This window comes from Rhinolophus sinicus, chromosome 3 (genome assembly GCF_057876585.1).
Source record: "Rhinolophus sinicus isolate RSI-liver-muscle chromosome 3, RSI-T2T, whole genome shotgun sequence".
Taxonomy (NCBI): domain Eukaryota; kingdom Metazoa; phylum Chordata; class Mammalia; order Chiroptera; family Rhinolophidae; genus Rhinolophus; species Rhinolophus sinicus.
The window spans coordinates 6,027,699-6,049,929 of NC_142503.1; the positions used below are offsets into that span (position 1 = coordinate 6,027,699).

The 22,231-nt window shown below is 42.6% G+C and overlaps 1 protein-coding gene across 1 annotated transcript; it reads right to left on the reverse strand.

The window, feature by feature from the left end:
* Positions 1 to 1,107: 1,107 nt before the first annotated feature.
* On the reverse strand, positions 1,108 to 2,007 carry TAS2R1 (taste 2 receptor member 1). Its single transcript, XM_019756919.1, has one exon. The coding sequence runs from the start codon at positions 2,005 to 2,007 to the stop codon at positions 1,108 to 1,110; it is 900 nt and encodes a 299-aa protein (XP_019612478.1).
* Positions 2,008 to 22,231: the final 20,224 nt, after the last annotated feature.

Here is a 22,231-nt window from a genome sequence, read left to right on the forward strand (position 1 = left end):
TTCGAATCTACATTAGTGGTGACTGGCAAATCCAAAGCTAAACACGCTTTCCATCATCACATATGAATTACGATCTATATATAGCCAAATTAAGGAAAACCTTTTACTTCACTGGAAGCAAAAGGGTTCTGAAGTTGTTTTAAAAATATACATATATATCTTAGCATCCAAAATCATCAAATACGTAGAAAACGCATATGTGACTGCAAGCAGATGGAAACACCCCCAGCCCACCCACCTACCGATGTTGCTTCGTTGGGAAGATATGCAACGTGGTAGAAGCTCCAAACTGCCACCCTCACTTGAAAGGGTCCCAAAGCTGAGCACACAAGTGCAAAACGAAACATCTTTGCAAGTTATTGTGTGCTCGGTGTGCCCAACTGGGGGCAATGGAAAACAAGGGCTTGGCCCTGGATTCCTCTTTCTCCTCCATCTGTCTGCCTTTTTATCAGTTGATGAGACATGTCACCATTGTATCTACGCTCTCAGCAGCATGGAGTAGGTGAGCTTACAAGGACAGAGAAGGCCAGCCTGTCCCCAACTTCTTCTCAGACCTGAGGTGGAAGAATGCTTCCATTGTCTGTAATTCTAACAGAACAGAACAGAACAGAAATGACATCCAGGCAAACAAGAGATGAGCAGTCAGCCCTTTTGTTCAGGGTAAATCATCTAAGACTAGGCGTCAGACACACAGGGACCCTACAGCATTCATGCATCCTTCTGATATCACAAGTTCAAACATGCTTTACTCTTCTTTAAACTTTTTATTTTGAGATAATTGTTGATTTGCTTGAAGTTGTAAGAAAGAATACAGAAAGATCCCTGTACGACTTACCCAGTCTTCCCCAATTAGGTAACATCTTGTGAGACAACAGTATAATATTACAACGAGGATACTGACGCTGACGTGACCCACCAACATGGGTCGTGCTTTGAAACTCAACCCTTTGAAAAAGGAGAAAGTCCATAAAAATGACTCAGTTTCGACAGTCTTTAGATGACGTTTTGTGTATCTGTGAACAGGCTGGTGTGTTTGGCTGAAGAAGGCATGGCAGGCACTGTCCACTCATCGGACCACTGGTTCTTTGAAGGGACCCAAGTTCTCTCTCACTGACAGCACTTACTGTGGAGGAAGAACTTCTTTGCACTCTGTTTGAGTTTAGGGTTTCCTAAAATTAAGATAATGGAGTGTCCAGAGGGGTATGAACCAAACACCAACATGGAAACCAGAAAGATGAACTGTCTGACCTTGGAAATTTGAGAAAAGATTAAAGCAGCCATCATGTACTGGGAGAGATAGAGGACCAGGAAGGACAGGGTAGACAGCAGGACGCTGAAGTAGACACTTGTGTTGGGGTGCCTGGTGCCCGGTACTGTGTTTATCATCTGCTGGGTGTGTCTCCCCAGGGAAAATATCAAGAGCAGAGCAGAAATAAGGAAGATAAGTAATGGCAACAAGAACTCAGTGACAAGAAAGGCAAAATGTACTGTAGATAGTTCTTTCATCTGAATGGTTACATTTGGGGAGAAAAGGCCCAACCAGACTTTCTTGAAAAGAGTCCAGCTGCATTTCTTATGGAAAACAGAGGTGAAAGATGTGTATAGCAAGGACCCACAAATCAGCAATGGAACCAACTTGGGTATCCTCAATTTCAACCAAAAGAAGAATGGATGGATGACGGTGGTGATTTTAGTGCAGTAGAAAACGCTGAGCCACGTGGCTAGCCAAAGTCCTGATTCACTCACAAACAGGAACAATGTAAACGTCTCAGCAACTGGAGATAATTCCATCAAGGACAGAACAGCCAGAATAACGTAGAAGATGACCATCTGGAAACCAATCCTGGAAATTGCCAGGCAGCAAAGGAGGAGATCCAATGGCATCATCTTTCTCTGCTTGATCAAGTCCAGGCCAGTCACAAGTACAATAATGCCATTTGCCAAAACCCCCGTGAGAAATTGTATCACTGCAAAAAAAAGATGGATGATGACATGAGACTCCAGCATTTTGAGAAGGAAGAATCAGTTACTTTAGAAAATGGTGCAGTTACAGATTTTTGGAAAGCTGGGATTGTTCAAGTTGTCTGTTTTTCAACTAGATCAGAATCCTTCTGGGGGACAGGACTCTTAACAAGAAAGGCAGTGAGGTAGGAAGGTCGCGCACCTGTGTTTATATCACTGTCTTCTCCGTTTAGGTCTGAGGCAGTCAAATAAGAAAGAAATACTCTAGCAACTATTTGCTTCTTCGTGAAGGCTTTTGCATTTTCCAGGTCTACTTAGCTTTCAACGTCACCGTCACAAGCAAATGGTGGAAATGAGATACCTTCCACGTTGGGAGAAGGGCTCCTCCATTACATAATTAGTGGAAGTTCCTTAATCCTTCCTCTCTACCATGCATGTTTAATTGTGCCCACAGGTAGGATGCTACTTAATGTCTGTGAGGCATTCTTTAACAAATCATTTTTTTTTGACACTGTCACCTCTGCTATCATGATGGAGTTCAATGGGCCACATAAGCCCCCTAAATAGTAGCTCTCTAATATGTAATGAGCAATTCAGGACCACCTAAAATTCAAAACAGTTATGTAATAAAACATATGTGACAAACAGAAAGCATCACAAATATGTGTATACAATAGGTCAAAAGCCTAAAGGAAGGAAACATGCAGCAAAGAGAATCACTCAGCACCATGCACACCAGCAGTTATCTGCAGGATAATATAGGGGTTGAGATTACATCACAGAAATGGCAGCGTGACGAGCTCCGCTTGAAATCGCCCCTGGAATTTACAACAAATCGAACAGCTATAATTCCACAATATAGGGGTTGAAACCTCTTCCTGGGTATTTTTTCAAAACAATAAGAATATTATGACCTAAGCATGTTGTTCCAGGGGAAAAGTAATAAGAAAAGAGTACACGATTCAATGTGTCGTTATGACTCTCTTTGGAAAAAATGAGCATTTATTAACATGTATGCTGTGCCAGGTGTTATGCTAAATAAGTTTTCTCGATCTCGACACTGTTGACTTTTTGAGTTGGATAATTCTTTGTTGGCTATGGGGGGGCGGGGGCTGTCCTGTGCAACGGAGGATGTCTACAAGCATCCCTGGTGTCTACCCACTAGATGCCAGTAGTACACCCTCCTCCCCAGATGTGACAACCAAAAATGTTTCCAGACATTGCCAAATGCTCCCTGAGTGGCAAAATCACCCCCAGTTGAGCACCACTGTCCCAAACACTGGGAGACAGTGGTGGACAGAACACAGTCTGTCCTCAAGGCATTCAGAGACTAAAGACAGAGCAAGCTACCATGTAGAATGTGACATAAAACTTGGTTAGTTGTTTGGACAGTTCACCACCAGAGCACAAAGTGGGGAAGAATTTATTAAGTGTTGGGGGAATTGAAGCTTTTCCACTGCAGCACTTGGTCACAATGTTCCCAGCAGACCCCATAATGAGGCATGTGTCCTTATGGCTACATGTTACTTTGTCCAAAGGCGTCATAAAAGATACTTACAATGAATCTTACTTGTAGAAAACTGGAAGGGGAACCATATGAAAACATTTGTGGTGAGTTACTGTGTCATTCTTCTCTGAATATGTAACGTCTGTGTGATGTAGGACTTTGCTCTGTCGTTCTGGTCATGACATCAATGCAATGAAGGGAACAAATGGGGATATCGTCAAGGAGGCATTGCAGGGGGCAGCTCATGCATGGGTTCTCCAAAATTGATCCAGAGTTAAGCGTGACAATCAGGATAAACCTTATTCTTCTCCCTCCGGTGGAAAGAAAACAGTATGAAAAAACTCCTATGTTACATTCTGCAGGCTGGAAAAGCAAGAATGGAAGGGCATCCACCTATGCAATAACGAATCTGAGGACTCTTGAAAGAGTATTCACTACTACTTCCTTGGATTTTCAATCAAACCTCTGCTGTTGAGCCTGTCACTGTGCTGACAAATAACAGTTACCAGCCCATGCCCTGTGAGATTCGACTCGGCTCTGTGAGGGCATGTCTGGGCTTTCTTCTCATCCTCCGCATTCATTCGTTCTTTAGTGTTTCACATGTGGTGTGTTTGTTAAGTAGAACCAAACTCAATTATATAAGGGTTTTCATAACAATGGAAAAGAGAACTAAACAGTACAAAGTCACTTTGAAAGACAGCATTTGCTTTCTAAGTCTGTTCCTAGAGATATCGTGTCCTGAGACCAACATCTAGCTCTTTCCTGTGGACTCAATGTTGCCATGACATTGACATTCTGAGCCCTTCAGCATGGTCTGGGCATGTCAATATTGCAGAAAAGTAATGGTAATTCTAAGGCAGAAAAGTGGGGGGGGGGGGAATTCTAGTCTGATCTAGAAGAGCAATGTAGATTTTCAGCACTGACAGCCAATGAGCAAAGATAATGCATGGTACACCGAAGACTTAAAGGAAATCACTACGGCCAATTCTATTTATTAACATGCTGTTTGTCTTTTGGATTCAAGCATCTTGAGGGAATATTTGGTTCTCAAATATTCTATTATAACTTTTGTTAGAACTAGCTTGGGGAGAAGAGGCAATTCTTCACAGAGAACTTTATTTCATGAAGAACAGCTCTTCTGATGCAGAAATCCCACAGAGTGAAAAATAAAAATTCATGAGGCTTAAGCTACATTTTTTTCATTAAATAATTTCCATCACCAGTCTCTTCAGTGAGCACACACAGAGGCTGCTGAAGGCATACCATTCCTGGCCAAGTGCCACCAACTCGCCTGAGACTTGTATTTCTTCCACCAAAGGATAGCGGGATGAGAGATGTCTGTCCAGAGCAGCACAGCACTTGTGTGGCTGCTGAACTAATATCCCATTCAGACCCCGAAGGTGGCTGCATTTCAGTGTTGATGTGAAGAATCTCCGGGGTCCTGTTATCCAGCCTTCCCCTCAGGTTTTACCACATCAACCAAAATAACTGTGGATGTTGGTCATACTGTGCTAAGCGAGAGTGAGCTCAATATTTTAATGAGCAATGCAACAAACCAGAGACAAATGGTCCTAAATATAGACGAAAAGGGGTTTTCGTCTCTTAAGCAGTTGGTTTTAGCAAGAAGGACACATCAGAGGATTTCTGGCTCTTAGCTGAAAAACATACATGTCAGGCTTCACCTGTCAGTCACTGGTTCAGAACGGGGACGGGCACATGGCTCAGAACAGATGGAACAAGTCCCGAGGTGGCGAAATTCCCATGATGACTACCCCATCTCCCCCTGATTAAATCCACTCACTCACACTCATCTGTAATGAGCAGTCATTAAAAGAGACAACACTAAACATTCTTGAGGTAACTGACAGGCAGAAAGAGTTGCTTATTTATATTCAGATCGTTCAGCCCCTCAAAAGAAAGTGCGATTTTTTTCCCCACAGGCAGTTAGACTGACATTGGCAAGCTTGCCACCAGGTAGAAGACTGTCATGATCATCTTTCTGCTTTCCAGCCACACACGGACATTGATCTGGGATTAGAATCACCCTGAGAGTGAGCGATAGTTTTAATACCTTTCCCAAGTGAGTCTTCCCTCTTCATTACCAAGGGAACAATTCCTGCTTTAAGGAACATGCACATGTATTAACATTATTGTATATTTAATAAGATCGTTCAAATAAGAACGAACTAGACCCTGGGCTAACCAATGCAGATATCCTTACTGAATCTTCCACGTACATAGCTCAACCCTTGTTAAAGCCCATAAGGAATATATTCCATTTAAAATTCTCAATATTTTGGTTAAAAAGCTCCAGATTCTTTCAGACTAATCATTCTTTACATTCATTCGTTTGCTTCTCTCCACTTGAATATGCTGTTGATCTTTTGGACTAAAATTTTTGTCTTTAATATTCAGGTCACTCCCCTGTGCTTGTCCCTTTTCTTCCTCTTTTTTATCTTGATAATCTATTTCTTTGATTTTCTTTACTCTTCTCAATATTTTTAAATGTATTTCCATTGCAGCAAATAGAATAACGGAGCAATGTAATGCACTAAATTTAAGTCTTACACAGAAAGAACTCAAAGTGTTTTACAAACAAGCGTCCCACGTTAGTGACAATGAGGAAAGGGAAGCCAGAGGTGCTGCACGTGCCATGAGTGACGCCCACTCCCCATGAATGACCCCCACTCCCCATGAATAATCTCTAATCCCCATGAATAACCCTAGTTCCCATGATTTCATCTTTAGCTCTAAACTGATTGTGGGATTTCAAATCCTCCCTTGCTTCTTCCCTCCCTCCCAGACCCTTCTCTCCTTTCCTTCCTTCCTTCCTTCCTTCCTCCTTCCCTCCCTCCTTTCCTTCTCCCTTCCTCCTTCCCTCCATACTTTAATTTATTAGGGACTACAGAGTAGTCCCTATTCTAAGCATGCAGCATATAATAATGAACAAGACAAAATCTCTGTCATCTTGAAAATCACATTTTAGTGGGGAAGAGGAGAATTAAACAAATAAAGAAGCAAATACTTCCAGGCAATGCAGTGCAAGGTACTACTTTAGAAAGTGGGGTCAAGGGAGGCAATGTCCTCCGGAGAGGAGGTGATGGTTGAAAAGAAAACTGGATGAAAAGGACTCATCTCTGGAGGTCTAGGGGATGGACACCCCAACTGGAGAGGGCAGGAGATAGCAATGGCCCCTTGCATCAAAAAGAGACATTGAGGTGATCCAGGAAAAAACAAAGGGCCAAACTCTGCAGTGCCAGGGGATAGCACGAGCAAGGTGAAGAACCAGAGGCAAGGAGAACAGAGGGGCAGGTGTGCAGGGCCAGATCATGGGGGAAGGACAGATGTGGGGGGTCAGGAAGGGGCGAGAGTGGAAGCAGAAAGGCCAAGATGAAGGCTGTTGGTAGGTTGTTGGCTTAAATCAAACTGGTGGTAGAGGATTGGAAAGAAGTATCTGGGTATGGAAGTGTTTTGAAGGTATCATGAACAGGGAGGGATTTCAGGTGGCTTTGATGGGGGAGTGAGGGAACAAGAGAAATGAGGAATTATTTTTGGTCATTAACATGATCCACTATGAGTGATGCTGCCATTTTTCAAGAAGGGGGAGATTGGAGGACGGTTCAAATTCGAAGCTCTGTTGCAGACATGCTCGGTCTGAAATGCCCACTCCAGGTGGAGATGTTATTAAGCAGTGGGTGATAAATTTGGAGTTGGGGGAGTGACAAGGGCTGGAAATACGCATTTAAAATTTACTTGCATATAGATATTTAAAGCCACAAGACTGGGTTGAGAAGAGATTGTCAATGGGAGTGTCTGAGCACTATCAATAAGAAACAGAGCATTTTATGCACCATGACTGTCCAGTCCAATGCCATCTCTTTGTGGAAGGAAGCCTGGTGAGAGCAGAGTGCGTGAATTAACACTGGAACCTCTAAGTCAACCCTACTAGACATGGGAGTCTAATCGCTTTATATGTGGCTGATTGTATTTGCTGTTTCATTTAGACATTTCACTCCTTTATTCATAAGGAAGATGGGTTTGTAGATTTTTCTGGCGCTATATTAGATAAATTTGATTCTCCATGTTATGCTGGATTTATCAAAAAATTGTTCAGCTTTTCCTATTTCCTATGCACCAGAACAATTTAAACTGCATGGGAATTATCTGTTTCTCTGGGAATGGAAAGAATTCACAGTGAACGAATCTGAGGCAGAGGCTTTTGGGAAGGGGCAGAATACTTAACATTTATGTAGTGCTTAAAATGCTAAGCAAATGACAAACGTAGTCTCAATTTGCCCTCTTGACAACTCTATGAAATCAATATTATCTCCACTTTAGAGATTATTAAGTTGAGGTGCACAGAGGATTGGAAACTGCCCTCGGTCACACAGGTAAAAAGTAGTATTTCCAAGGTGTGGCCCACAATCTGACTTTCAGTCCTCTGTGTGTCTTTTACGTTCAGCATCACAGCCTCTCAAGGTCAAGACCCACAGTGAGCCAAGATTCCTTCCAATGCTTTAGGCACAGAGGTGGGGCAGCTGCTTTCCTTGCCTGAGCAGCATTCACTCCCTATTCTCCAGCGTGGCTTTGTTCAGAGGAGCCACTTCTCCTCCATCCTTCTTTAGGTGTCTTATTTGGGACTGTCCCCATCTCTGAATCCAGGAATAGGCACATAACCCAGGTGTGACAGTTAACACATCCACTCACCTGACCAGGGCAGTTCATTTAGGGAGAGAATGAGGCCCAAATTTGTCAAAGTCAGACCTAATCTGAGAACTTTCGCTTGAGCAGACTGGACAAAATGTCCCTCTCTGTCAAATATATTTGTCTAGAGCTGCTGGCAGCCATCCTGCCACCATCAGGGGGACTTGGACCAGCCTAAGCGTGGATCCTCTGCAGAGGACAGCAGTGTCCGGAGAAGAGGGAGCAGACCAGTGCTGAGAACATCTCAGCCCCAGATCAGCCCTCATGTACCATTGGCCTTGACATTGACATGAACCCACAAATCCCTAAGTTTTTGCTGGAGGGAGCTTGAGGTGGGTTTTTGTCACACTGGGTGTACTATGATCTAATAGTCAGGGGCTACAGAGAAAGACACTTTCCCCCTGAGGAACTGAAACCAGAGAAGTGATTTGCCTAAAGCCAGTCCTTTAGCCATATGCCAAGGGCCCAAACATGTGGTCTCTAAATCAAAATGCTCTAGTCACTAAACTCATAGTTTTCACAAACATATTTGTAGAAGAATTTGTTATAAAAAAATACAAGTGTATTTTCTGGAGTCTCCCTTGTATATTTAATTATTCTCTTCCTATCACATACTCACTCTGACAGCTCAGATTTTCATTGTGCTGTAAGAAGAGCTTCCAAAGCATAAGGTTCCCATATGGGCCTCAGAAGTGTTCCTCACTGCAAACCACACAGCACACCCCTGCCATTGTGCTCCTACTGGTTACGTGTCCAGAAGTTGCACGGGCCAGTGGGTTTCCATATGCATCGACATAACACGTCAGTTGCCATGTGTGATCCTGAAACCCTACTGCCATCTCTGCATTGGTCCGATCTTAAACGGTTCTTTTGTATCCTACGAGTCAAACCTTTTTTCTGCCCCTCAAAGGTAGAATTCTTACTTAGGAATTACAATGAAATGAGAAGATTGCATGCATAAAGCCTGCCCAGAACCTCATTTCTCCTTTTTCCCACTTGAGACCACCTTCTCCAGACTTCATTTTGTCACCTTCCAGAAGACCCAGATAATTGTTTCTTGCTTTGCTTTCCCAGCAGCCAGGACCAGGCTTCAGGGTCTAGCCCTTCATGTGGTTTGGGAACACTGGCCTCATCCCCTGCATCTGTGTGTGGACATATATGGGGATACTTTACAAACATCTGCTGAATGTGCAACAAGGAACAAATGAATAAAGCTTCTCAGCTTTAGAAAGAGGTTGCTGGTCAAACTTTACTATTACATAACATTTGTAATGTTTTTCCTACAGAAGAAAAATATCACTCCACCTATCCACTATCATCTAGCATCCACCTTTTGTGGACACTTGTGAGACAAATAAGTGGGATGAGGGACAAGAGCTGTGATCAGAAAATTGAGTGAATCTCACTGATTCACAGGGAGTGAAAAAAACCATGAACTTGGCTTTTTAAATTCAATACAGTAAATTTAATACAGAACCACATCACATCAGATTTGTAAAGGGCACTAGTGGTTTCTTGTGTCAGCTCCTTAAAGAGAAAAATGGACCTTCGGAAAAGATGCACACTGCCCTGTACCTTGCTCCAAGGACTATTCAGATGTTGTTTACTCTAGAAGAGAATGCTGTGGATTTCCTTCACCTACTGCAGCCTCCGTGAGTGCACAATGGGACACAGTTGAAGGATGGCACAGAGATGATATGGTCCTCCCGAGGTGTGTCTACCTAATGCCCAGGCTGTGGGGAGAGCTGTACAAACCCCACATTCATGTATCTGCACCCCACCAGCCTTCATCGCAAAGTACAGACATAGGAATATACAATCCTTCCAAAATGTGAGAAAAGGAAAAAAACATCCAGCAATGGTACCTGAGGCCCTCCAGCCCTCTGTGTAGAGTGAAATTGGTCCAACATATTTTAAATTGCCATAGTAATACATTAGTCATTATTGCTGTACACCTAAGGCTCCCTGCATTTACACTAAATGATAATATAGAAGTTTCATTTTAGAACATGTGATCCTTTCTCAATTATTCACCAATCTGCATGTTGTCTTGTTACAGTTCAACAGATAGTATCAATTTTAAAAGCCTGTTCTTTCTGCCTGGCACAAAACATAATTTAGATAATTAGAGATCCTACTGTAGCAGAGGACATTGGGTAATGTTAACAATTAAACAGTCAGGAGTAAGGTTTTTCCTCGGTTTAGTCGATGTTTTTTTTCTTTTCTAGTTAAGACTTAACACAGTGATTTACAAAACTTACTTCCTCCTAAGAATTCACACAAAGTAAGTGATTTTGGCTATAAAAACAGGATGAGATCAAATATATTCCAAAAGTAATTGTTGTCAGATATATTCAAAGTGCATCATGCTTTTTATCTAAAACAGAGAGAGTACATATAACTGGAAACACATCAGTATAGGGTGGAGGATGGGGAGAGAACAGTCCAACATTTGAGAGAAAAACACAATCTTAATGATAGGGACTGATAACTAAAGCAGCCCAACTCTCTCACGCCGACCCAGATTGCTGGAAACAGACATTCAGGCCTCGTTTTAGTTTCCAACCACTTTAGAAACTGATTTATGAAGCCTATTTTCATGTCTTTTATTTTTTTCAAATAACCTATCAAATTTACAATACAGTTGATCTCCATTGTTCTGCATCATTTCAGGTGGGCTCAAGTTTGACAGAAAGAGGCCAGAACCATGTCCTCTGAAAGGTCAGGTGAAGGTCTCAGTGCACTGAGCCCTGGGGGACAGGAGAAGGCCACGTCAAGCAGAAGCAGAGGCCACATACTCAGTGAGGTTTCCACTGGTCCCACACTCACTATTACTGAGGCCACCACAGCAAGGAATGAATGACTCATTCTTTGCAAGATAGGATCCTGCCAAAATGAAAATCTCAATTTCTAATGGCACCTTTCTCCTTTCTTGCTAGGGACTTGTATCATGATTTAGGAGGAATCTACAAGAACAGTCAATGCCCAGTAATGTCTGGCAAACACTTAGATCTCAAACTGAACTTTGTCCCAGTGAGGTCATCTGCTCACGCAGCGGGAGGGAGTACGACCAGCCCCAGGGCATCCTTGAAGGGTCTCTTCTCCAGCTTTTCTCCTCTGGAAAGCCCCTTTTCCCTCTGCTCACTCCTGGCTCCGATTTAAAACTCCTTCCTTCCGTGGTTCTGACAGTCAGTTTGATGTGAGGTCCACAATTCTGGGCTGAAAGAGAGGCAGGGACACTTGCCTAATCCCGAGGGTCCTCCTTCCAAAGGAATCTGACCAAAGCCATGTAGGAACCATTTTGCAATGAAAAGCAATCTTAAAGGTTCACCACTCACTTCATCGAGCAGAGGTAGTACCGCGTACCTTGGCACACCTGGATCTGTAGCATCGCGCTTGTGCATTTGTCCACTGAACAAACATTTATTGGGCAATGTGATGCTAAGCCATCTGTTCACGGGCATCGTTAGCTGCACGTGGTTAAGAAAGCTAACGTCTCTATGCGAAGAACTGTTGACAGTTCCATCTGAAGTAAGTTTCCTGCCACTATTTCATTTCGCAGGCAATGGTTTGTAGAGAAGTGTAACAGTGAGCAAGAGCTGGAAGTACCTGCAAAATATTTGTGCAGAAGTTTGCTGGCCTCGGCGCAGTCTCTCAGGCAGGCGCTGGCTACCTCTTATCTTTCCAAAATACTTCTAGGGGGTGGCTTCTCTGTCACCTCTCTGGAATGTCATTTTATTGGCTTCTATTTTCCCAATTTCCTATAATTCAATCAAAAGTCAGCAGTAATGTGTCCTAGGGCCACCTCTACCTCAAATACGATTTTTAATGAGACACAAATATGCACGTGCATGTTCCAGCAAGTTGCACTATGCAAAAAGTGTATTAAGAGTGGAGCTACATTTCCATGTGTTTTGCATTTGTCATTTAAGAGGTCAAAATATGCAAACTGCATCCACTTTGGTCAAAGCCTTTGAGCAAAAGAAAATTTTATTAAAGTTGGATTCATAACCAACAGCACAGCTAACATCCCTCATTTTGGGGAAAAGGCTGTATTTTAGAAATGATAGGCATTTACTTCTCATTTGAAACTGAGACTACTTAATAAATGTGCCTGTCTGTTTTCAACCAGGTATAATGGCCTGTTCATAAATATGCAATTAAAAAAGCAATCTTAATTATAAGCAGTTTACAGTCCAAATGGAGAGAGTTATACAGTCTGCAATTGGTCCTGGAAATTTTTATATGAAAAATAAAATTAGAAATAGAGAAATAAGAGACAGTGATTTCTAAGGAGTTTTAGAGATAGCCCATTCTTACCTAAGATATACAAATAAAGAGTACAACTGTAGGAAAATTTGTATTTTCTAAGTAAGATGATAGGAGAAAAAAATATGTTCTAACATAGCTTAAGAATTATAATCTTACCATATACATGCTGTACTTGTTATGGCTGCCAGCCTTCACCAAAGGAAACTATTAAAACAAAAAAATTTGTTTTTGCTAAATCAGCATCTGTGTTTGCCCCTGAAAGCACTTGAGCAAGAAATGGTAGGGAAAAAGCAAAATGCAAATCGCACCATGTGCCACACATGGTCTGCGCACTACTGGCCTCGCAGTGTGGGCGGGTCCACACTGCTATTCTGCAGCAGGCCTAGATCCTGTTTAGCCCAGATCCCTTACGCTGCTGAGAAGGTAACTTTGTGCCCATGGTTTTGTACTGGGTATAGTGCACCGAGCACCAGGGTGGACGCTATGTGGTACAAGGGTCGCCATGTGTGAGGCCTGAGCTTTCTCATGCTTCGAACACTCTTCCACAGCCACGAGGTTCACGCCCTCTCCTAATTCAGATCAAATGTCACCTCATCTAAAAGGCCTTATCAGATTATTCTACTCCATATCGCCACCACTTTTTACACCCTTCCCTTCCTCTTCTTCATTCTGTGTTTTTTTTCTTTTTTGCTAACACTTATCACAACCAGACATATTAATCCTTATTATCTGTTCCTCTTCCTAGAATCTGAACTTCCATGAGAATGGTGACAATTTTTGAATTTGATGTATCCCCAGGAACTTGCTGGCACTTGATATACAGTCGGTACTCAAAAATCTATGTTGAATGAATGCGTAATTAAATGTTTAAAATAAAAATACACCTGTGCATCAATGACATTGTGGAAAGGTCTGCTACAACATGTAGCCTGCAGATTGGCCGGGAAGGAGTTCCTCTAATGGCTGTGGCTCTGAACAATTAGAAATATCAAGCCTTCCTCTATGTGCTTCTCACAGGCTCAGAGGATGAAAAGCATCCAAGCCTGCGCTGCGTTGCAGTGTGGAGAAATCCCAAATAGAAACACTGGACATATCTCATCATCAGAGCTTACCAGACTGATGTCCTCAAGACAAGCAGCCTCTCAGCCTGAGAGAAAGACCGTGTGACCAGTTTCACATGTGTATCACTGGACTGGTCCTCAACGTAGCTATGAGATGTAATTAGCATGAACCTGAACAGAGAGTTCTGCTTTAAATAATGGGGTCAGTAATTATTCCAATAGGTACTGGTACGGAGGCAGATAAAGACTTGGGTTGGAGATGGCTAGCCAAACCAGAAATAGGTGGAAGGGAAAGAATTTCCAACAGAAAGATGTGAAATAACTCAATAGCATGCGTGTTACTTAAAATCACCCAATATGCTTCAGATCTGACAAACAAGATAAATTGGGAAGTGACTCGCATTTGTGAAGATTTTTCATGTTACTGTAGGCATATTTAATAGAGAAATCTGTAACACATTTTAAAGGCTTCATTTTTGAAAAGCTTATAACCCAAACCCAAAGTTTTATGAATATATGTATAATATCAGTGCAGGTGAACTTGTAGCTTATTCCATTTGAGTGGGTGCAGCTCCAGGTCTGTGTACACATAGGTCTCTCTGGTGAGGATCTGAGACTAAAGAACACTCCAGAGGCCACAGCCAACTCATGACTCATTGAAGCCACAGCTGGGGCTCAGAAACCGTCCCAAGCCCCTCCACCCACTTCAGTGCCTGAGTATCTGGGATGAAAAAGTCGTCTAGAAGCTGGTAATGAGCCCCTCGCTGCTGGGTCTCCACATTCCTGTCTGTACCAGTGGTGCTCATCAACTTCCCATACTGTCCCACCCACGAACGTGACAGGAGCTTAATAATGGCTATCACCACAGGAGTCACCCTTCACCTGACTGGCAGCAGGGAATATATAGTCTGTCGCTGAAGCAATCTACCTGCAGCTCAAAATGTAAACTAGTTGAAATACTTATATGAATATTCACATGACTACATATTACCATGCTAAAGAGGTGGTGGGATCCATGATGGAGACGTCTCTCTGTTGCCCATAAGAAATACCTTTCCCACAGGATTCTGACTGCTACGAATACTGCTGATCTTATTCCCAGAAAGACATTTATCAAATATGCCCTTCTAGTGGGACTCAGCTGTAACAGAGACTTGCAGTTCTTACAAATATCTGAGAACCCCTCTTTCTCCTGGACACACAGCTGGACTACATTTCCCACTGTCCCTTGCATTAAGTGTGTCCCAATGACAGAGTTCTGGCCAGCAGAATATGACCAGGACTGATGTGCTCCACTCTGAGGCCTGGTCCATAAGAACTGCTCAAGCACTATCTCACCCTCTTTCTCTTCCCCTGGCTGAACAGAGAGCACTCCAAAGACCTACAGGAGGGTGGGGCCACATGATGGAAGGATGTGAGTCCCTGAATGATTGTATGGAGCACACATTCCACCCCAGCCTGCCCTCACCAAACCCACAACGGACTGAAATATGAGTGAGAAATAAGTATTTATTGCCTTGAATCATCCAAATTTTGGGATTGTGTGTTTCACAGTTACCTTACTTTGACTAATATAATGACCCTTAATGGTTTTCAGAATCTGACTTTCCTAGGAACTATTTTTGTTTCATTTGCTCTTTCTAAAACGCAACATAAAAGTTGCCATTTTAACGTTTTTAAATGTACAGTGCAGTGACATTCAGGATATTCACACTGTTGTGCAACCATCACCACCACCCATCTCCAGAACTTTGCTCACCTTGCAAAACAAACTCTGTCCCCATGAAACAGTAACTCCCCATCTCGACCTTACCCCCAGGCTTGGGCCACTGCCATTCTATTTTCTGTCTCTATGTATTTGATTACTCTAAATCCCATGCATGAGTGGAATCATACAGTATTTGTCCTTTTGTGACTGGCTTATTTCACTTAGCGTAATGTCTTCCAGGTTCATCCACACTGTAGCATGTGTCAGACGCTTCTTTCTTTTTGAGGCTGAATGATATCCCACTGTATGTACAGACCACATATTATTGATCCATTCATCCATCAGTGGACACTTGGGTTGCTTCCACTTTGGGCTGTTATAAATAATGTTGTTATAAACATGGGTGTGCAGATATCTGTTCCTGTCCTTGCTTTCAATTCTTTTGGGTATCTACCCAGAAGTGAAATTTATGGATCATATGGTAATTCTATTTTTTTCATTTTTGAGGAATATCCATACTGCTTTCCACAGCAGCTGCATCATTTTACACCCCCACCATCATGGCACAAAGCTTCTTATTTCTCCATAGTCTCACGAGCTCTCATTATTTTCTGTATGAATTTCATAGGATCGTAACCTCCAGCACAAATCAAGAAATCACATGGTATTACAATTACTGTCTTAAGCTTTAATCAGTATCTCTGAAAATTAGCCCCAAACTAAGAACAATTGCCAAATATTCAGCCCACTTTTCTTTCCTTGATGTGAGCCACAAACACTCTGTCTCCTAACACCCAACTTTGTGGTCATGTGGTGATGTCTGAGCAAGAAGGAAGGCTGCAGTCAGCTCTGTGGTTAGTAAACGATCTCCTGGTAATAAACATCTTCCATCAGAGGGTGAATCTTCGATGATGGGGGGAGGTCTGAGTCTGACAGCTCAGTCAGGTCATTTTGGTGGCAAGCCTTGAGAACATTGTAACCGTATCTGGAGGAGATTAATAAAAAAATGTAAATTCCCATCCAAAAATAGATCCCAGGGAGCTGAGAACTTTCAAAATCACTTTCCATAGGAATTTCCATGATGCCTGAAGCTCTAATTAAAAGGATTCCTGAACTTCAGCTAGGTATAGAATTAAAACAAACAAACAAACAAAAGCCCTTGCATTTGCTGTATAACACCTAATGATTTTTTTTTTTTTTTTAAGTAAGATTTAGGGTTGTTATTCTCTTGGGCAAACTTACCTAAGGCTGAAACAATCTCAATTTTATTCCCTATCTCTCTATCATTCTTTGACTAATAAAAATAAAATTTTTAGAAAAATAATCCTGACTTTTCACGCAAGATTAAATGTGTAAGAATAGCCTGAAATCTTGTGGGACAGCAACAAAAAGAGTAAAGAGGAACAACTTTCACTATCAGACATTGAAATACATTACAAAGCAATAATGACTAAGATTCAGTGATACCGGCATCAGGAAAATCAGGGGAATAAATGGACAGTCCAGAAAAAGAAAAATGTATGTAAAACTGTTCTGGGACTATATGACGAATATTGTTGGGATAAGTGGCTAACCCCCCAGGGAAAGAAAAAGCTAGATTCTCACTGTCTCCAAATTTACATAGAAATTAATTAAAGATGAAACAAGTATTGGTGAAAATGTGGAACAAGTGGAATATTCTCGTATCTCACCAGTGAGAGTGAAAATGATACGCTACTCTGGAAAATAGCTTCTCAGCTTATTAGAAAGTTAAACATATACAGAGTCCGTGATCCAGCAATTTCACTCCTATCTATTTATCCAAGAGAAATAAAGCACATGTCCACAAAAAGATCTGTACAAAGAATGTTCAGAGAAGCCAAAAACATGAAAGAATCCAAATGTCCACCAAGAGACATTTGGATAAATGGGCAACTACACTGAAATATAGTCATGCAATGGATCGCTATTGAGAATTAAAAGAAACAACATGGGTGAATCTCAAAACATCATCTTGAGTGGAAAGAGCTAGACACAAAGAGTGCCTATTGTATGATTGCACTTTTATGAAGTTTAGAATAAGCACAATGAATCTACGCCGATAGAAATCACACCAGTAGGGGTCTGTGGTCAGGGCATGGTGTGTGGCGAGAACTGACCAGAACAGGACACGAGCGCACTTTCTGAGATGAGAGAAATATTCTGTACTGGTGGTTATATGGTGCACAGATTTCTCAAAACTCAACAAACTACAAACCTTATCTTATGGTAATTATCTGTTAATAAAATGACTAGAGAAGGGTTTTATATTGAAAGGAAAGGCTGACAACTATAACTACTTAATTCAAATTTCTGTAGGCTCAAAAAGAAATCAAATAATATTAAAAGGTGACTAAAAACCAGAAAGAAATGATTATAATGTATGAGAGACTGAGTTAATATTTTAAAAAGACCTCTCAAAACTAAAAAGATAAAAAAAAAAAAAAAAAACCAGCAACAACAAAAGAAATACCATCGAACACCTCAAGAGAAAAATGAAACAAAGATTATAAAACAAGTGATTTATTAAAGAAGTATATAGGCCCAAACTCTATTTTAAATATGATTGATGAAGGTTAATGTATCTCTAATGCAAAAGGGTTCTTAGAAACAGAGAAATAAAATACACTGAAAACTTGGATCGATTAATAGGCAAAGGATGTAAATACACAGTTCACAAGGAAAAAAAAATATATACGAGTATATGACCAATGAGAATTTAAAAATGTTCAACTTGTCTGGAAATCAAGGAAATGCAAATGAAAACAACTACATGTCTCGTTCTGCCCTTGCCCTGCTGTCTTCTGCTCCTGGGGTGTCCATTCTTTCTCCAGGGCCACCATTTCCCAACTCGACATGTGGATACCCCTTGTTCCTTCTGAGGAGCTCAATTCAGATGCTCTTTCTTTGGTAAATTCTCCCACCCCCAGGTCGGATTAGGACCCCCTGCTTCGCAACGCTCTGCCTCTCACAGCCCAAGCACCCGTGACACTGCCCTCCACATGCAGTGGCCTTGGCAACGAGCTCCGTAAGGACGATGCTGGAGCCTGATGCCCACAGGGCCTGCGTCGTCTAGGGCTCAGTAAACAGTTCTCGAATGTCTTGTTGGGAAAGCATTTTTACATTGGGAGAGACTAAAACGAGGAAAAACATCCCGTGTTGGTAATGTTTTAACTTGTGGCACTTCTACCCACTACTGGTGGAAGCATAAACAGGGATAAATTTTGGGGAAGGCAATTTGACAACATTTAATAGAAGCCATTAAAACACTGCCCTCTTCATCTAGCTATTTAGCCGTCAAGAATGTGTTCTAGGGAAATTATCAGAGAAGTGTCCGTGAATATCCATCCTTACATGAGATTTCATTGCTCATCAGCTATAAGATGGAAAAATATTTTAAACTAACTAAAGGAGTAATTAAGTAAATTATGAATTCCAATGATGTATAATTCAATAATTAGCAGACATGTATAATCTACAATTATTGATATTGATTGTGATGATTGACAAATTCATTCATAATATGAGTTTTAAAAGCCAGTTAAAAAAAGTATAAACCAATTTTAATTTAAAATATACAGAAAAACCTGTAGAAACATACATCTAAAAAATGCATTGTGTTTTCTTCAGACAACAGAATTATGGGTGATTTTTTTTTTTCCTTTCACTCGTCTGACGTTTTCTGTTTCGATTAACATGTCTTATTTGCGTAATTTTAAAAAAACCAAAAATACTAACCACATGCTTTGGAAGCTCTGTTATCACCTCACCTTAAAGTTTTAGTCTACTCAGAATTGAAATCAAAAGCAGTTGGCTGTGATGCACTCTTTTCTTAAAAGTCCCATTTGCTTCCAGTGCAAATGGCCCTGCTCCCATAGGTGTGAATACGGCCTACACTTCTCCCCTTGACGTGGCCCTAGCAGGATGACAGACAAGGATCATGTTTAGGAACAGAGTTTCAAAGACAAGGTGATCTTAAACACCAGTAGGCTGCAGGGGTGAAGAAACCAGGGTCACATCCATTCGGTGATCTCTTCAAGGCCTTGGAGCAGATGGGCGGGCGAGATGCAAGCCCAGTATTCCTGGGGCCACGTCCTGCACCCCTCCTCCTGCATCCCAGCACCGCTCAGAGGATGAGCTCGCAGTAAATCGGAGCAAATGGAGCAGACACTTGTACACTGTCACTGTCAGCCCTGGCACGAAAGCAGTAATAGCAGCAAACCCTGAGAACGCCCTTCCTGTGTGCCAGCTACTGTTCACAACACACTTTACATGTGTTCACTCAGTTAACCCCCACAACATCCCTGTGAGGAAAGACTCCTTAGTAAGTCCATTTTACAGATGAGGAAGCTGAGTCTCAGACAGGTTAAGTCATTTTCCCAAGGGTACCCAGCCTGCAGCGGAATAGCCAAAATACAAGCCCAGGCAGCCTGGCCCTAGGATCCATCCTCTTTTAACCATCATAGCCATAGTTCTCACACTTGCATGCACAGAAGAATCATCTGAAAGATTTGTTAAAACCATTTCCTGGACTCCATCCTCAGAGAGCCTGACTCTGGACCCTGAGCATGCGTGTCCGTGTGGCCAAGCCCACAGGTGGGTTCACACTGATGCTGATGGTCTGACCCCAGATACTTCAGTGTTGCAATCAAGTGTACCAGTTACTTTCTGGAATTATCTGGTAAACAATCAATAATGTATGAGTTATCTGTGGAGCAAAGGAATTGACCCCAAACGACTTCCTATTGACGTGGAAGTAACCGGTGGCATGGTTGGTTGATAATCCAATTTAAAAACTGTTACTTGTCCAACTATATTGCAGCAAGTATGTGGCAATGTGCTCTCATGACACACATGCTGGGAGCCTAGGCCAATGGAAAACCCCGGAGCATGACTTTCTGCAAAGCCGTCCTAACAGCACAACACGGTCTTGCAGTCACGGAAGCCTCATTTTCAGAAGTCCCAGAAGACACAGTATGAATACAGCATCCCACAAAACCCTCATGTTCCCTTTGCTCTCCATCTACATCTGCTTTTCCAGCAGAGGTTGCCTTGGATACAAGTATCCTTCTGCCTGCAAAGTCTAACCCCTGTGGCAAATTAACAAATCGGCATTCAGATTTAATAAATCTGCCTGTTATTAATTTTCCTGCATGGCTCAAAGCCCCAAAGTTTGATAGCATCTGTGAAAACTTGATAAAACCAGTCCCTGGGCTCTCAACGTGGGCACTGGAATCCAGGCCCATGCTGACTCCAGGGGAGCACAGGGACCCCCGAACTCTTGCCCCAGGGGAACGGGGAGTAAGTGGGCTTCTTGCTAAACATGCTGGCACTGCAGTGAGGGAGGCTGGTTTCTCAAAGGCCACCTCGTATCTATGATTAACATTCAAGACCTAGACCCGCCGTCTTCTGGGAAGGCTGACAGTACCACATTTAACAGCAAATCTCAGGCTTAACTTCCTCCACTTAGAAGAGTCAGCCCAGCACAGTAGCTCAGAGCGTTTCACCCTGATGTCTCCCAGTATGAGCACAGCGGAGAGCCTGGCGGCCCATGCACACACTTACATGGAATCACTTGGCTCCCCAATCAGGTCTGTGTGACATATGAGAAATCGGGGAGTGGGGACATATCTAGTGACATTCCCACAGTGCAGCCATCCAAAGCTAGTAGAAGGGAAAACACATGACATGAACATTTTTGTTAGGTCATCAGAGGTCAGGCCCAGTAGAAGACCCTCACTGTATTACTGGATTCCCTTCTGTATCGACCTCCGGCCTCTGAAGGAGATCCACACAATAGCCCCAGTGAATTGCCTACTGGTAGCACTCTCCAATCACCTGTGTGTCCATCTTTGGGTCGGGACCATTCCCCACAGAGTCAGGCTAGGAGATTGGATGGCGGGGGCTCCGGGCTGTCTTGCTCTGCAGTGAACAGACGCAAAGTTCAAAGCTCAGAGTCACCCTGAGCCCAGAACTCCACAGCAAGGCTCTCGAGTCTGGCAGTGAAGAGCTCTAAGCACTTTTTCCTATGAACACGTTCCAAAAGAGTAGGAGGTAGTTAAAATGCTTCTTAAGAATCACTAACAGGTATTATGGAAAAGTCTGTCATTAAACAGTTTGTTTCTAAACAACAAGGACAAAAACATAAGGCCTAACTATAAACTTGATTCTTCTTTATACCAAACACACCCTAGTAACCACTGACATATCCAGATTTCTTCATCAGGCCCTTCTCTGAGCTCACACCCAACTGCCCAGCCTGGGAAGTGAGACCCAATGGTCACAAGACGCTCAAGACCCACACCTCTGATCATCCTATGCCTCGCTGTGGGCTGACGGGGGCAGAACGATGGCTCCTTGAGATGTCCAGGTCCTGATCCCTGGAACCTGTGAAAATGTCACCTGGCATGGCCAAAGGGACTTCACAGACGTGAGTAAGGTTTATATACCTTGAGATGAGAAAATTACCCTGATAATCTGAGTGGGTCCAAACTCATGACACAAATTCTTAAACTCGGAAGGAGAATGCAGGGGAGTGAATCGGAGACGGCAGCAAGAGAAGGATCGAGAGGTAGGGACAGTGTGCAAGGATCTGAGGCACCTCGGTGGTAAGGGTGGCTCCCAGCTGACAGCCAGCAAGGACAGGGGAACCCCAGTGCTACAGCCTCGAGGGACTGAATTATGCCAACAGCCGAACGAGCAAGGGAAGGCTTCTCCCCAACAGTCTCCAGAAAGGAACCTACTGACACCTGGATTGTCGCCCCATGAGACCCACACTGGACTCTGGACCTCCAGAACTGGAAGATAAGAAATGTGTGTAGTTTTAATCCACTTAGTTTGCAGTCCTTTGGTAGGGCAGCCACAGAAAACTAATACACAGCTACCACGCAAGTTTCCTTTTTAATCGAAACTTCCCATTTTAGCCAAACCTGTTCTTTCCAGCACAGACTCTAATCAGTCTGAACTCTGGTTCCTTCTTATAAAGCAACCCTCTTCCTC